At 41.3% G+C, this 16,047-nt stretch overlaps 2 protein-coding genes across 2 annotated transcripts in view; one reads left to right on the top strand and one right to left on the bottom strand.

Annotated features, from left to right (window-relative positions):
* Positions 1 to 3,986, top strand: part of DYNLT5 (dynein light chain Tctex-type family member 5) — a 30,131-nt gene extending 26,145 nt beyond the window's left edge. The window contains exons 4-5 of the mRNA XM_037042960.1: positions 2,757 to 2,881; positions 3,725 to 3,986. Coding sequence (XP_036898855.1) covers positions 2,757 to 2,881; positions 3,725 to 3,928 — 329 coding nt within the window. The 3' untranslated portion in view covers positions 3,929 to 3,986. The remainder of the gene's footprint in view (positions 1 to 2,756; positions 2,882 to 3,724) is intronic.
* Positions 3,987 to 13,212: 9,226 nt separating this feature from the next.
* INSL5 (insulin like 5) lies at positions 13,213 to 15,598 on the bottom strand. Its single transcript, XM_037044305.1, has 2 exons — positions 15,424 to 15,598; positions 13,213 to 13,445 (listed from the first exon to the last, which is right to left on the bottom strand). The coding sequence occupies exons 1-2, from the start codon at positions 15,596 to 15,598 to the stop codon at positions 13,213 to 13,215; spliced, it is 408 nt and encodes a 135-aa protein (XP_036900200.1).
* Between the last annotated feature and the right edge of the window lie 449 nt (positions 15,599 to 16,047).

Raw genomic sequence — 16,047 nt, 5'->3', positions numbered from 1 at the left:
TATAGGGGAGAGTCCCAAAGAAGCGAGAAAAGTTCATTCCTGTACTTCGAAAATATTTTCAGAATAGAACCTGCTTAACGAGATTTAAAAAAAAACTAAGCGAAGCACCAAAAGGACATTGGCACAGCTGAACCACGGGAGCTACTGGAAACAGGGACTCAAGTGCCAGCAGGATTCTCCCTTCCCTGCACTGCACTGCATGTGGGTGCGTCCTCCTCTCCCGTGTCTGGTCCCCACCCGGAGAAACTCGGCCTCCAGCGTTGCTGAGGGCCACATCATAACTTTGCCACACAAAGAGCCTGACATTTTCTTTCTCCTTAGTTCCAGTTTGAAATAAGAATTCCAAGAAAAGACTAATTGCCCTGGCCTGGGGCTAGTGCCTCCGTTGGGCCAGTCAAACTTGTTAGTGCAGCAGGAGGGCCAGTTCCTGGAAAGGGAGGTGCTGCCCCCAGGTGACAGGGAGGCCTGCAAGGCAGACAAACACCTGCGCTGGAGGGACGCACTGCCTTTGGTAAGGGAACCATGCCTGTGGTCATCTTAACACACGGCTAGATCAAGTTTCGAGTGAGGGATGAAGGTCACAGAACGTATGTGGGACATGAGTACTTGTTAGGAGGGAGTGAAAAAGAGAGAAGTTTAGTTCAAGCTTGTAATATTTTAAAATGTCTTAAATAGGAAGGGGGAAAATCAAAGCTAGCCTCATTTCGCTAGAATCTCTGAGCGGAAATCTGAAAGATCCACAGAAAGGGACATATGGGCCGACAGGGACTGGTGCTCTGCCTTTGACCCCATGAGGCAGGAGTAATCGGGTCCAACCGTCCACAGGCAGGTAACTGCTTATGTCTGTCCTGTAGAACAGAGACTCCTGCTGACTAAATACTGGGATCGATCATCTCACTCATTATATCGGTTGTCTCTGTTTTACATGTCCAGATTTGTCCCCTAATATAAACTTAATTGAACAATTTGTATACAATCATCAAAATTAACATACTACTTATTGAGCCTCAGGAGGCTGACTTAACACACCTATAAGCATGGGCTGCAACTGTCTTGTTAAGTTCAGCCAATGGGAAACTTCAGCAGGAAGTCACAGCGTGGAAGGAGTGTGAGCTAGGCATTTAGTCCCCATCCTGCCAGTGGGTTCATGTCAGGCTGTTCTCATCCAACCACAAAAGGACATAAACTGCTCTGAAGGGGGTCTGCTTTGCATGCCTCTTCTAGGAGATAGTTAAGAGCTCCTCCATCAGATCCCTGAGCTTGGGGTAGGGTGAGGGTACACCCTCACTCTCACCAGCCCAGAGAGTGTTTCCTTTGTGATTTCCTGTATCCTGCTCAGGCTTCTCTCAGTAATCTCTTTAATATTAGATCCTCCTGGAATTGCTCAAGTGTGTCCTGTGTTCCCTTAGGCCCTGGCTGATACAGTAGTTAAAAATCAGCACTGAACAGATTCTGATGACTGCTACTTAAGTGTAGTTCTTGATCTCATCCCTTTATCTGTGTCAATTCAGCAAGTAGTGATTGAGTCTCCATGCTCCAGGGCCTGCCTGGGCACATGTGTTGTACCGTGCGGTTACACGGGAGAGTATTCGGTTAATATTCCCAGGAGGTACGGGTAAGATTGTCGGGTAAAGAAGATCCACCTGAAGCTTCTCTTCTGTATGTGGATGAAATGTGGTTAAGAATGGGAGCTCCTGAGTCAGAACAGTCTGAGAGTGCATCCCAGCTTGCCACCGCGGGATTCTGGGCAAGTTGCACAATGCGCTTCAACCTGTTTCCCCACCTGCGAAATGGAGATAACAGATTCCCCCCAGAGACGTACTGGAAGATTACATAAGGTAATAAACACGACATTCTTGCAGTGCTTGACATGTAGAAAATGCCCAATAAAAGTGGCCATGATCTATACCATGATTGTTATCTATAAGCGTTTGATTCTATTTTATTTCAGAAATCATAGACTAAACACTTCTTGTGTCTTTCGCATTGTATTAGACTCTGAAGAGGGTAAAATCTGACCTAGCGTATCATTTCACCTGGAAGACAGGCAGGAATGCCTTACCTGTTAGGCAGATTAGGAGCCAGGATAACAGGGGCGGGGGCTGCTGCCTTGGGAGTTCAGAGAAGAGAGGAGTGATGTTTATCTGAAGAGAGAAGGAAGGCTACCTGGAGAAGGCTTTTGAGCTGGCCTCGAAACAATGGCTATTTCTCAGATGAACAAGATGAGAAAGGTGTTCCATTGAAAAAGAAGAGCAAGGGCAAATGGACACGCATCCTTTAGAAGAAAGCTGAAGTCCACGAGACGAAGCAGGCTCCCTGGGGAGAGCTGTGATGGGGGGAGAAGAGGCTATGGGTTGGGTGGGCGCTGAACGTTAGGCCTTGCTAAGGGAAGTATCGTAGTGAGAGCTGGGGGATTTAGAGCAACCCGTCTAGTTGCAATGCAGTAGATAGGGGGAGAAAGGTTTTGAGACTTGGAAGTCAGTCGTTAAAGGTGGAAACTGGGAAGGGGGATACTTGCCAATGTCAGCCCTCAATGGCTGAGCACGCTCTTTAGGTAGTCTGGTAAATGGATGAGTTCAGTGTCCTGTCTTCTGCCAGAGAACTGACTGGAAACATAACCACAACTACTTTTTTCCTTAAATGAAGGCCACACGGAAGATCGACTGTCTCTTCATGTTTCAGTAGTCTTGATTAGCCAATGAGGTGGGTGGGTATAATATGAAAGGACTTCTTAGAAATTCTGTCTGTATTTTCAGGGCCTAGCAAACATTTTCCTGTGGCTATTGTCAATCATATTCTGAAGGATGTGTTAACTAACTCTCTGCGAGAAGAACAGTATGAACCAGAGCTCTGCAGACAGATGACTAAAACAATTTCTGAGGTAATGTGTGATTTTTGCCTAAAGTGTTAACTGTAACTAGAATATTTGCTGAAAAGCACAACCCCTTACTTTCTGAAGGAGGCAATTAATTTGCAGTAGCAGAAAAAATTTGTTTATTTATATTTTATTTTATTAAAATATTTATTAGGTCATATTCTATGTGCATGTAAAAAGCCTTTGTCTAAAACAATCACTGTATACATCATTTACGTTTTTTGTGTTAAAAATGTATAAAACGGCCCATTTATTTTTTTGAAAATCATTATAAAAATAAAATATTTTAATAATCATTTCTATCCCCCAAGGCAGCTTCAATGGCCACCAACCACAGACAATTTAAATACATTTCCATTTTTATCAACTAAGGTGCTGGCACCCCCTCAGGTTTTCTCTGCTTGCTTTTTTATAACAAAGTCTTTAATAAACATGTATGATTGGTCATATTGCAGGGGACTCCAGATACATGTGCTCTTAATGAGACGTGAACAGGATGGTATAACTCTGATGCCAACATCTCTTGAAGGGAAACTATCTGAACAAGATTTTCAAAAAATGTAATAAATCTATTCAGTTCTGTTTTCTAGATGACAGGTTTTTTCCAAGTGCCTTGGAAAATGTAGATTTATTGCTGGTGCTATTATTTTGCCCCTACATGTCCTACCTTGTGAGGACAGTACGTGAAGCAAACGGCAGTTGGAGTTCTACAACAGTGATTGGAAGTACCTGCAGTGGATTCTACCGTTTTCCTAAATCAAATCCACTATATTTGTGACAAAGATGGATATTCTTAAGTTTCAATGCAGCTACAGTAAGTGAGAGCCTTTTTTCCCTTTTACACTCTAGGGCATCAAAGCACAGGTGAAGGGCTTGCGGATCCCACGCTATAAGCTGATGGTGATTGTTTACATCGGGCAACTGAGTGGCCAGAGCATCCTCGTTGGGAGCAGGTGCCTCTGGAACCCTAAAAGCGATAACGTCGCATCTTATGTTTTTAGAAATTCTTCACTCTTTGCTCTTGCAAATGTCTATGCAGTTTACTTTGAGTAACTGAAAATAAGACATCTAGTATTGCCCTGTCTGGTGTAGCTCAGTGGATAGAGCACAGGCCTGCCAACCACACGATCGCAGTTCGATTCCCAGTCAGGGCACATGCCTGGGTTGTAGGCCAGTCAAAATCTTTAAAAAAAGAAACCTAGTATTACTGTTTTAAATCAAGAAATAGGCTACACCTAAGTACACAGAAGTTTTACTGACTAAAAGTTTTAGAAAGAAATGCTAATACTTCGAACAACTGGAAGATTTTTGATTTTCTTTATACTTTTGTAAAGTTTCGAGGAGGAGAGGGTGGCACAAGAAAGAATTTTGTTTACCTCAAGAAGGAACTAAGTTTTTGTTCTGTTGGATTTTTCGCATACATAGATTCGTATTAAATATTACTTTTGGTCCTAATTATTTTAATTACTCTTCAATTGAAGAGTTAGAATTTCCTGCATTGTTTTTTAATGAGGAGTTTTTTTTTAATGTGGCTGTATACTCTGATCAATAAATGGCAGTAGAATACTCAACACGGTACACACAAATGTGAATGTTCATATGTCTCAGTGCTGCATATAAAAGAATCCTGGCTTTCGTTTTCTAGTTAATAAATTGAGCAGCATTCATTAGCTGCAATTACTGTTACATGTACCTGACAGTTGAAACTGCTGAGGTAGAATGAATGATTTCATAACAATTATCACAGTCCCACAGGGCTGCTGGCTAAAAGTAGGAGCTCTTGTGCATTGCCTGCACTTAACAAAAGTGTGAGAGACCTGAGTGTCGGCTCCTCAATAATGGAAACTATAAAATGAACAAAGCCTTTTTAGGGCACTGAAGTAATATCGCTATGATATTAAATATACATGATGCTTAATAGTAAGTGTATTTGTAACACATAAAATCATGCATTCAAATAAGACACTGGGTTTGAATAGATACTGCCTGATGTGCCCCTGAACAGGTTTTCCTAGGCTAACCAACTTTTACACAAAATACATAGCTGGCTGCTTAACCAATAAAACGTGTGTTTACTATTTTGTCCTTATGAGTTTAGTACTGAGTGACCAGGTGTGGTTTTGAATGGACAGCACTAAAATTTACGGGGCTGAGACAACTCATTATTCTGCTGGTTGGTGCAGCTTGTGCCACGGATCATTTACCTTTATGGGGCGCTCAGCTGTTTGTGTTCAGGTAAAACCATTCTTTGGCATTGTTTCTGAACGGTAAGTGGCCTGCCTAGAGGACATTGTTAAAGGTCAAAGGCAAATTGTATACATATGGAGAAAATTAGCAACGCGATAGTTCTAAGAAAAGGATGATGTGTAAGTCATATCAAAACGAATTTAACAAGTGGGAAAACAGGCAGTGCTTTAGTGTTTTAAAATATATTGATGCCTTATTTTTCCCTAAAATGGCGTGTAGTAAAACCACGTATACTTTCTAAATCCCTGTCCTTCTACTTGCTCTGGCTTTTAAGGGAGCTTTTCAAAATGAAGTAGCCAATTTTTGTCATTTTTTTCTGTTACTGCCTTAGAGGGACTACATCTGTGTAATAATTTATCAAAACCAGTAGTTGTCAATCTCCCTGGGCCAGTCTGGAACCTGGCGTGTGCCATAAACACAGTAAGTAAATGAGCTTTGTAGCTTCGTCACAAAACCGCAAACACCTCCTTCTCTTGGAGTAATAACAGGGGAAATCATAGAACAACTTTGCGAGACTAAATAAGAATGAAGAACATTCTTTAGTGTGGAGGAAACTCTGTATAAAAATGGGGTTTTTTTAGAGTTCTAAACTCTTATCCATGATATTTTCTTACCATCTGTCCCAGGCTGGGTTAGGAATCAACCCTTAAAATAAGATGGCTATTAAAAAGCAAAAAAGGAAGCCGTTTCCCAGCGCACCGCCATGTACTGTATATAATTCAGATCGTCGATGGTGAATAAGAACATACAATCAAAACTCACTAATTGTGACTAACTTGGAAGAACACTGGTTATCGTAAAAAACCTCCTGGTAGGAAGTCTGATACCTGCGTTAGCTGACGCCATAGTGGTAAACACATTGCAACATAAAAATGTATCAAATCAACACATGGTACTCCTTTAAATTACATATGTTAATTCTATATCAATTTTTTAAATTAAGCTTTTAAAAAATGAAATGGCATTGTAAATTTGAGGGAATAGTTTTCCTTTGAAACTTCCTGAATTTCCTTGGTATTGTTCTCTCTGGACAGGTGTTTGTAAAGTGCCATCCTTCTTCCCAGACCGGCCACGCCCATCTCTGCCTTCACTCCTGCCTTTTTCTCTTCCACTTAAGCAACTTTCTGCACTTTTGGCACTAAACCTAGGTCTCACCTTTTCTCAAAACCCTTCTTCATCCGTTCCTTCCTCCCGTTCTCTCTTCTTTCATCACTTTCCCAGCTGAGCTCCTCCTGATTGTTCTCTAGCTAATTTTTAAATAATAGTTTTTTCCCCTTAACTAGGCTGAAAACATTGTGAATATATGGACCACACATCCTGACAGCACCCCACAGTAAAATTGAACACACCTTAACTTTCCGAGCAAGAAGCATGTGCAGCGACTGAGCTATACTATCTACCTACCAACTCCAGATATACTGGTGCCGCAGAGTTTAACTCTGGAGGAACTAGGGTACTCCAGGGGTGACAAGTATACACGTGACCACAGCACGAGCTCAAATATGTTTTTATTAAAAAATTCCAGAATATATTTATCTAGATAAGGGGATCAGGGGAGATCATGAAGGAGATAGTACTTGTCTAGACTATGAAGGTGATAAGTAGAATTGCAAGAGACAGAGGAGGTCAGAGTCCAGGAAGAGGTGCAAGTGAAAAAGCACTGTTCATAAAGATACGTGGTAGACTGCAAGGGTTCGTGGAGGATGGCCTGAACGTCTGGGTTAGAAAATGTTGTGGGTAGTCATTGAAGGCTTTCCATTCATTTCCATTCAGCTAATCGCATACGTGAAGTGAGTCCTTAGAGTAACTCTGTCAGTAGAGAACCGAAAGACCACCCAGGAGAAGTGAGAGATAATGAGAGGCTGGACTAAGAGGTGACATGGAAACAAAACACAGAAGACGGTTGTATGGGACATTGTAAGGACCAAGTGTTCGTCATCAGTCACAGGGGAAGGAGAAGTCAGGTGACTTTAAGGGAACGGGACAAGGTTGTTGGAAGTTTTGAGCCCTGGATGCTTGCCGTCTCCGCTCAGAGTCCTGCCACTAGTTAAGGGAACTTAAATAAATTATTGACCTCACTGAGCCACAGCTTCTCTGCCTTAAAGTAATGGTAATGCTGGTACCTACCTCACAGGGCTTTGGAGTCAGGCTCGGGATGGGAGGGGCGGCTGTTGTCTGGGCCAGCCCCATGAGAAAGAATGCTTAGTCAAAGGGATGGCCGGGGGGGCATGTGGGGCACCGCCTCTGCTTGCTAAAAACAAGTGAAAATACGTGTTCGCTAAGCTCTTAACAGTACAGTGCCTGATAGGAAGCCCTCCATCAATAGCAGCTCGTATGATTGCAGCGGAAAGTTTGAGTCTGGGCAACTACATCAATGATCCTGCTAGCAAAAACAGGGAAGTCAGCAGGAATAATTTGAGGACTGGGACACGATGTCTGGCTTTGTTGTACTTGCTGAATTTAAGTTGATAATGGGACATTCAGACAGAGATATTCTCAGGCAGTGAAAAAGTGGAAGTGGAGCTGAGCTACAGCATCAAGGTGAGAGATTTCAACTTGGCAGTCACCCAGGTTGAGACCTAACGTCGTCCTCCTGCTTTATAAAATATTCATTAGCAGCAGCTTCAGCAGCACAGCCAGTACTAAGAGCAAATTACGGAAAATTCAGCTAACCCTGGGACTGTCAGCAGGAAACCCTCCCCCAAAACCAACAGGAAAAATTTCCCCCAAAATTAAATGATGCTTTCCTTTTGATCTTTACTCTAAAAAGTTTCTGTATACCCGCCTCTGTTATCAGACATCATACGAAATGTAAAGATTATCTCTCAGGGAAATGCATTAGCATCTCGAACGAAAATATCAGTGCTGTTTGTTGGCTGTTGTCGTGGTTAATAGAACAACTTTAAAGAAAGCATTCAAGGAGGCCCTTACAATACAGTCCAGTAGATTATGCGCTGGGAAATTAAGCACTACTTCAGTTTATTGAGTTAAAAAAAAAAACACTCTTGAGAATAATTCAGTAGAGGGCAGTGACTGAAAAAACAACAATTGAGAAATTAAAACTTTTAAATGTAGCATTTTACAGAGTGAACTGTTTGTTGGGACTGTTACCTGACCTTTCTAGATATTATTTCAAAAAGTGCGTTAAGAAAACTCAATACTAAGTAGTTATTGATAATTTACTATGCTTTTTTGCTCCCAAATTTTTAAGGAAGTGGCCTGTACCCACTACCTCAGGTGTTCTTTGCTTCTTTCCCTTTCACCTCCTGTGGCCTGGCTCTCATCCCCTCCTGTGTGTTGTTCACACGAGCTGCAGAGAGGGTCTGGTCCCCCAGGCAAGTCCCCCAAACAGTCCTCCCGCTGCCTTCCCCCTCGGCTGGCTGTCTTCTGAACGCATCTGTCCTGAACAGCAATGCGATCCAGGCTTTCGGGTTGGGGTTGTATTTGTTTGTTTAAACACATAGTTGACAGACAGACATCCCATTCGAGCTTCGGATCTGTACTAGCTGTGTGACGTTAGGTGAAATGGTCAGTGTCCTGAGCCTCAGTTTTCTCAAAGGTAAAAGCGATTATAGTAATGATTAGGGCTTCTCACTGACCAATGATCGCTACTCTATTCCTGCCATCCAGAATGAAAGGGAAGGTGTTCATAAGATGTCTGACCGATCACAGAAGCTTACTCTTCATGTCCAATTTCTTCCTGTAGAACCTGTTTTCCTAAAGAATTGAGCAAATATTTTAGCAGTTTCCGCTCACCAACATAATATAATACCTCAGATCACTTGTTTTTTTCTTTTCAAACTTTTGATTATCTGCTACTACTGTCTTTGAATGACAAATAATTTCTCCTAAAGTCAACATTTATTACAAAGTCCTATTCATGTTTCAGGTTTTGCCTCTTTTTCCTAATCTGCCAGTGTTTTCACTTCTTCCACTCGGATGTCCCACCTCTGCCCACTTCCTTTCTTTCTTAGTTCCTTTCTTTCTTAGTTCCTTTCACTGCTTTTGCTTACTGCCACTTATTTATTTCTCCCTGTCATGGAGTCCATTTGAATTTATATGTTCTCTTCCTTCTTCCCATGCATGAGCACATGCAACAAGGAGGTTGATTTGAAACTGGAAATGGCATCGGTGCTGCCTGTCCCCACCAAATCCAATCAGCAGAGACAGGGGTTAAATTGTTATGGGCGCTTTACTCAGATGGCTGGGGATCTGAGATGGTGGGTTTGTACCCTAAGAGACCTTCTTACCTTTCCTTTCAAGTCAGCCTTCTTATGAGGAGGAAAAAGTGTAGGTAAGGGATTTGGAATTCAGGAAAGAGGTTAATCGGATAAATGCTCCAGTACAGCAATGTCCCTGACATTTCTCATCCACTTATCGTATTTTTTTATCTGTGTCTCATGTCCTGGGGAGTGGACTGTCCTTCCCAGGAGCAGGATGTCTCAGACGCCACCTTGATTACTTAAAGTCTCTTCTGGAACACAAAGGTCAATCGCCTGTGGTCTCCTGGAGTCAGGGGGTGGGGGCTGTACTTTCAGTTCCTGAAACAGTAGCTTTTTACACATATTAACTAGTAGGCTTATTAACAATGACCTTAAACTAAAATTTTCTAACTCTTGAGTGCCACCTCCGATTGAGGCTTAAACATGTTAAGTGCCTGATTAAACTTTCCTGTAATCTCTTTCCTCACTGGTTTAATGATGGCACACATTTTTTTTTTAATTTTAGCATAGGATATGACTTGAAACTCATGGTTACCCACCCACCCCTGCACTACTTTCCCCTAATTAGCAAGGCGAGGAGCCAGTATCACCGGTATGGGAGCACAAAGCTTCAATTTCCATTTGTAACAGAAAAAATGAATGTCGTTGCTCCCACAGACAAAGGTGAGCGTGGATGGTCTAACAATCAAAAAGGATGAATACCCAGCCTGATTCGTGCAGGGGGTGTTGGGAAATCATTTTAAAATTCATATAAGAAACATTAAGCTTAGACAGTCTTTTTTTCATTTTAAAAATAAAAACAAGTAAATATTGAAATTATAAAAATACATTATATGTTCCTTTTAGGAAATTTATTTGATAACAAGAAATTTACTTTGACAAGACAGTTAAAATTTTTGAAAAACAGCCAATTTGCATCTAGTTCATAAACACATTCAACGCCTTTTAAAGACCCACTCTAGGGGCTGGGTCAACCTGAGGAAGTTAAAATGTTCTTAAGCACATGTTGGCAGATATAAAGGATCATTTAGTAAGCATTTTTAGCTCTGTAGACCATGAGGTCTCTGCCACAACATTTCGACTCTGGCCTTGAAGTGATGGCAGACCCGAAGAGTTAAAAATATTAAGCTTTAGTTATACTTGATAAGTTTAGTGATTCATGCACATTGAAAGATGTTGTTCCGGGAACTGGAATGCCTGACCAGACCCACCCTGACTCCTGGAGGCCTGCACACAATTCAGCCATTGTGCTCCAGGAGGAATGCAGGCCAGGGAGATGGTATCTGAGTCAGGTGCTCCAGGGAGAGAACGTCCAGAGACCAGGATGTAGATAAAGTGGTCAGCAGCTGAAGGGATGCTAGGAAAATCGCTGGTGTGCAGCTTTTATCTGATTAAACTTTTCTCCTGAATTCTAAACCCCTTTCCTACTTTTTTCTAAATTCCAAATCTCTTAACTACCCTTTTCTTCTTTTTATAAAGATGGTCAGCTTGAGATGTGATGTTAAAATGGTTTTGATGGTACATAACCCACCATCTTCTCAGATCACTGGCATCTGAATAACGTGGCCACAAAGATTCACTCCTTGTCTCTACTTATTGGTTCCAGCAGCACAAATACTGACTTTTCCTATTTCAGAAGCACAAAAGCAGCCATGGACATAAACAACCAAGTACGTGTGGCCACATTCCAGTAAAAACTAAAAAGTTATGCACTTGATTGTATGTGTATTACACTGCAGCGAAAGTCTTTTAAAAGTCACCAAGCATAATATACCATTATAGATTTTTTCTTCCAGATTTCTAAAGAACAGGTAATACCTTCATTTTATGAAGTTAGATTAATCTTCACTGCCAAAAAGAGAGATCAATTTTTCTTATGAACACAGACATAAAAGTTCCAAATAAAATTTAACAATTCAGTCATTCTGAGTACTAAAAAATATTATACCATGATTAAATAGATTTATTTTGAGAACACAGAGAAACTTCAACATAAGGAAGACTATCTACATAATACTTCACCTTAACAAAAGAAAAAAAGTATCATATGATAAAGTTGAATAGGTATTTGATAAATGCAGAAGTAATTGATAACAAAATAAATTAGTAAGCAATACATAATACAATAAAACTGTTTAGATGACCAAGAATATCATATACATATATAATTTTATTACTTTATCTATTTATATTTTCATCATAATACACATTCATGGTTTTATAATATGATACACTGATCATTTGGAAAATTTGGTTCACTGAGTTATGCAGAGCTTACAAATGTTAAGACATTTCATTACACAACATCAAAACATCAAATTCATTAATATCACAACTGATGTTCATGTCGTTGAATAAACATTTCCCAAAATTGCTTGTGAACTTGACTTTTATCATAAGCAACAAATACTGTCAGTAGTTTCTCATGGAGTTACAGGCCCCCTTTTGTGTATTTTCAAATCTTGTTTGGTTTCATTTCAAATACCCAAATCTAACTACCCACAGTTTTTCAGTCTTTCTTCAAAGAAAAAGAACGTTGTTTCACGGGAAAAGCAGCCAGTGGGACTCGCCGATCCGCCGCACAAACGCTCTTCCTTGACACAACCGTCACGCTGCCGAAGTGCTTCCTTTGCTCTCCCATTTCCCCGCCCCAGTATCAAAAGGCACGTGCACAAGGGGTGAAATTTAATATAATTAATTATCCTGCCTCGTCAAAGGACATTTTCAGTGAAAGAGTGAGTGGTAATAACAAATACATTGACCACCAGCACAGTCTGACGTGACTGCTTTGATGCTTAGCAGCCAGAGTTGGGGTCCAGTCACACCATCATCTCCTTAGCGGTGCGACCCCGGGACACATTTACTTAATTCCACGGTGCCTCAGTCTCCTCAGCTACAAAACAGGGATGAAGCACTATCCCCTGCTCAGAGGTTTCCTGAAACAAACGCAGGAAGTGAAATGTTTAAATGCTATGCACAATGTCTTGGCACAGTCTCAGTGCCCAGTATGTAGTAGATGGATTTTCAATACACGAACTATAGTGCGGATCAGAGCAGCACTTCAGACGGACAGAGCAGGACTTAGTGTTGCAACCCACTGAGGCGCTGATTCTCAGAGTTAGAGATGAAAACAGTTCTGTGAAAACATCTAATTGCACCACAATGACCTGACAATCCAGGCGTGAGTTTCTCTACTTGCAGAATGAGAATAGAATATCTTTGTATCTCAGCAGAAGGGAGGCAACACCAAGGGGCCAGGTCAAAGGGAGGAGGTCATCATCCAACACTTTCTGGCTTTTAGCTGATTGCGGAAGCTGATTCATACACCTACGCCCCAAGCTATTCTCAAGTATAATTTCAAATAGCTGCATTATATCAAGAAATGTTTATTGAACACTCTCGGGGCCTTTGAGAAAAGCACTTTGTTTAGATTCTTATACCCGACAATAAATCAATGTTTTAATTTTCAACAGTAATACACAGTAACCCAAAAGTTAAGAGCAGATAGTTATTTCTGTTTGATGAAATAAAGGTTAATTTTCTTAGGTTTTTCTACCATTAGCATTTTCTGCTATTTTTAAAATTCTAAAAGGTAAAAAAAAAAAATCACACAAAGCTTTATGACATTTTTATTGCAATTTTATACAGCATTTGAAATTTCAAAGGATTAGGTAAACTTTGAGGAGAACAGTGCAGTCGTCTTGGCAAAGGAAGAAAACTGGCTTCCATGGGCTTTAACCATTCGTGCACAATTTTTCAGAAAGGAAGACTGCTTATCCAAAAGCTGTTATTTAAATTACATATGGGCAGCAAGATACTGGGATTAACCTGCGCTCAACTCTGCCCCCCGGGGGTTCTGCTCCTGTCTCAACACAGAGCACTCAGGTCAGCCATAGAGCAGCCGCTGGTGCAGCACAGAGTCTCTAAGTCTCGTCTCCACACCACCGCGGGCTTCTTTGCGCCCCCGCGCCCTTCGGGGGGCAGCTGTCCCTGCTGAAGGCTCTCCTCCCCCGCGGGTTCCACCTTCCGACGGTTCTGCTCTATGCTTTCCTCAGAAACCTGAGGCTCGTTTGGAGGCTGGAAGTAGTTTTCCCTCTCAGCTGTATGGAAAAGGAAAAAAAGTACTCTTTTAGAGGGCCCTGACAAGGAAGGCAGCTACCGAGCTCTACTCTTGGGGAAATACATTGGATTTCTGAAAGAAAATTGAATCCTACACATCACTTCAAACAAAAAACAAAAACAAAAACAAAAAAACCCCCAACAACACTGTTGTTCTGGTTTCAGAGAGATTAGACATTTGGGCGAGAATTTCCAGCCTCCTCATTTTACGGAGGGGGAAACATGAGTGCAGGGAGGAGAGACATACAGTGTCGCTCAGCTGGAGAGTAGCCAAGGCGAGGCTCAACTTCGGTTGTCCTGGCTACCTCTGCTCCACGACCAGCAGCCTCCAAAGATAAGCCAAAAACACACAAACGCAAAACCACCCCATGGACGCCCTGCAAAGCTGATTAGTAAGGAAGAGCAGATTTCAACCTCTGTGTCTGAAAACCAAAAGCGGGGCTCCCTCTTTTTATCAGGATGTTCTTTCACTCTAACTTCGTTTGAACTTACTAGTACCTTAGCGCCCTGGCAAGCACCAAGAAAACTCATATGAATAAATGCTGATTGGTAAACCAGTAACTGATCAGACAAGTAAGATGAAGAAATATTCTGAAAACCTGCGAAAGTCTAAATAAATAGTATTATGTCAGTGGTGTTACAAAGAGATAGCCTTATACAGACATCTGCCCCACTGCCTCGTGTGTTTCGTAGAGACAGAAATGTGCTTTTGCTGGTGTATTTGGATTTTCTGACCACAAACCTGGTAAATTATACTTACGCTCTTAAGAATAAAAACCCTTATTTTTTTCTGTTAACATTTAGTAACTCTGACCCTCTCAATATTAAAGTGGGGGTGGAAAGTTCATAATTTTTCAAGAAATTGGCCTACTAAAATATAAAAACAGTGGGTCATTTAAAAAATATATATTTGTTTACCAAAGTCATTTTAAACTGGATGGAAACCTTCACAATCGTGTATGTGATTGCAACATTTATTATGCAATCGTGTTTTCCTTTTTAACTTTTTATGATAAAACATAACAAACACAATTGATTATTAAAATAGGATCTTGAGTAAATTCTGCCTCATGCTTTATATAAGATTAGCAGAGAGAATTCCAGTCAAACCTCTAAGCCACTTGAATTGAAAAAATGAAGAAATGCAGAGAAGTCAGTCCCCTTTCTATTTCTGAAACACATTAGGTTCATTCCTACCTTCAAAATTCAGATCAGGTGATTCCTACTGCTGGAATTCCCACCAGAAGTTCACTTCGCCCACCCCTGGTATCTCCCCAAATGTTACACATCCTTCAGGGCCTCGGTCACACCCCACTGACCCCACAGTCCTGTCAGTGGCTACAACAGTCCATCGTCCCCCTTCTCCCACCTGAGACACTGTGTGCAATAAACAGAGACCCTGCAGCTCTTGAATCCAGACAGGCTGAGTGTGCTCCCTAGCCACGCGGCGCACTGCCTGGGTGAACAACTTTGTCCTCAGTAAAACGGTCAATGGTGGTAATAGTACTTAGTTCACACACTTCTTATCAGAAGTCTGAATGAAATGCTGCCCATGAAACTCTCTGACACTTCATAAGTGCTCAATAACAGATTCTTTCCTTCCATCCTTAATTTAGACCTGCCCGGATTCCAACCAATTACCCATGTGTGAGAATCTTGCTGCTCTGACATGGCCCTTGAAATCACACCCTTCTCTCTGTTCCTGTCACACCTGGCATACATGCTGAGAGCATCGAAGAAATCATGCGATCAAATGATCTTCAAGCTGGAGACAAAAAAAAAGGTCTTTATTTCTTGACAGGTAGCCAGTTCATCTCTTTCCCAAGACAAACTCAGTTTATTTTGATAATTATACCCCCCCCTAAATTGATATAGAAGTGGCTTAGCAGTAATCAGAGGAGCGTGTACTAAAAGAAGCCTGAAAAAAATGAATGAAGGAGTCACGAGAGTTCACGTTACCTTGCTGGACTTGGGGAATCCCACCCAGGTGCCTTCTCCACCTGGAGCTGGCGCAGATGTAGACGACTGTTCTTACGTACTCGCGCCCACAGAGCTTCACAGACTTCGCGCTTGTCACTTCCGAGATGGCAAGTAGGACAGAGAGTAGAAATAAAGTGGAAACGAAGGCCTTCATTTTGCTGAGGCTCAAATGAGAATCTAATGTGCTGAATGTGGCCAAATCAAGTCTGAAGTTACCTTCATACTGTTGTCCAATTTATACTAACTTCCTTGACATTCTATTGGTCAGAACCTCATTTTAACAATATTTGCTAAGAATATAGCCTATACCAGGAAGTTTCCATCGTGTGTTTTTATGATTATTGCTAGTTATTCAGTCACTTCTGGACACCATCCCTTAACATCAGCTGCATCCACGAGACAATAATGGAACACTGGGGAGACATCAGTGGAAAACTCATAGGCTTTGGAAGCAGCCAACATAAATTTCAATGTCAGCTTTGCCACTTACCTAGTGACATAAGCAAGTTTTAAACTCTTTAAACCTCAGTAACAGTATCTCTAGAATGGAATACCTGTGTCATAAGGGTTTTATGAGTATTAAGATCTACATTTACATCAAAG

This window comes from Sturnira hondurensis, unplaced genomic scaffold (assembly GCF_014824575.4).
Source record: "Sturnira hondurensis isolate 20B ecotype Veracruz unplaced genomic scaffold, ASM1482457v3 Scaffold0000648, whole genome shotgun sequence".
Taxonomy (NCBI): Eukaryota; Metazoa; Chordata; class Mammalia; order Chiroptera; family Phyllostomidae; genus Sturnira; species Sturnira hondurensis.
Note: the sequence above shows the minus strand (reverse complement) of the source record. Positions and strands in the feature narration are given on the sequence as shown.

Bases quoted from the DNA above. Each gene is read 5' to 3' on its own strand.
- INSL5 (XM_037044305.1), bottom strand. From the start codon at position 15,598: ATGAAGGCCTTCGTTTCCACTTTATTTCTACTCTCTGTCCTACTTGCC. The intron at 13,446-15,423 runs GTAACGTGAACT...TTTTCCATACAG, and splicing joins GATTCCCCAAGTCCAGCAAG to CTGAGAGGGAAAACTACTTC.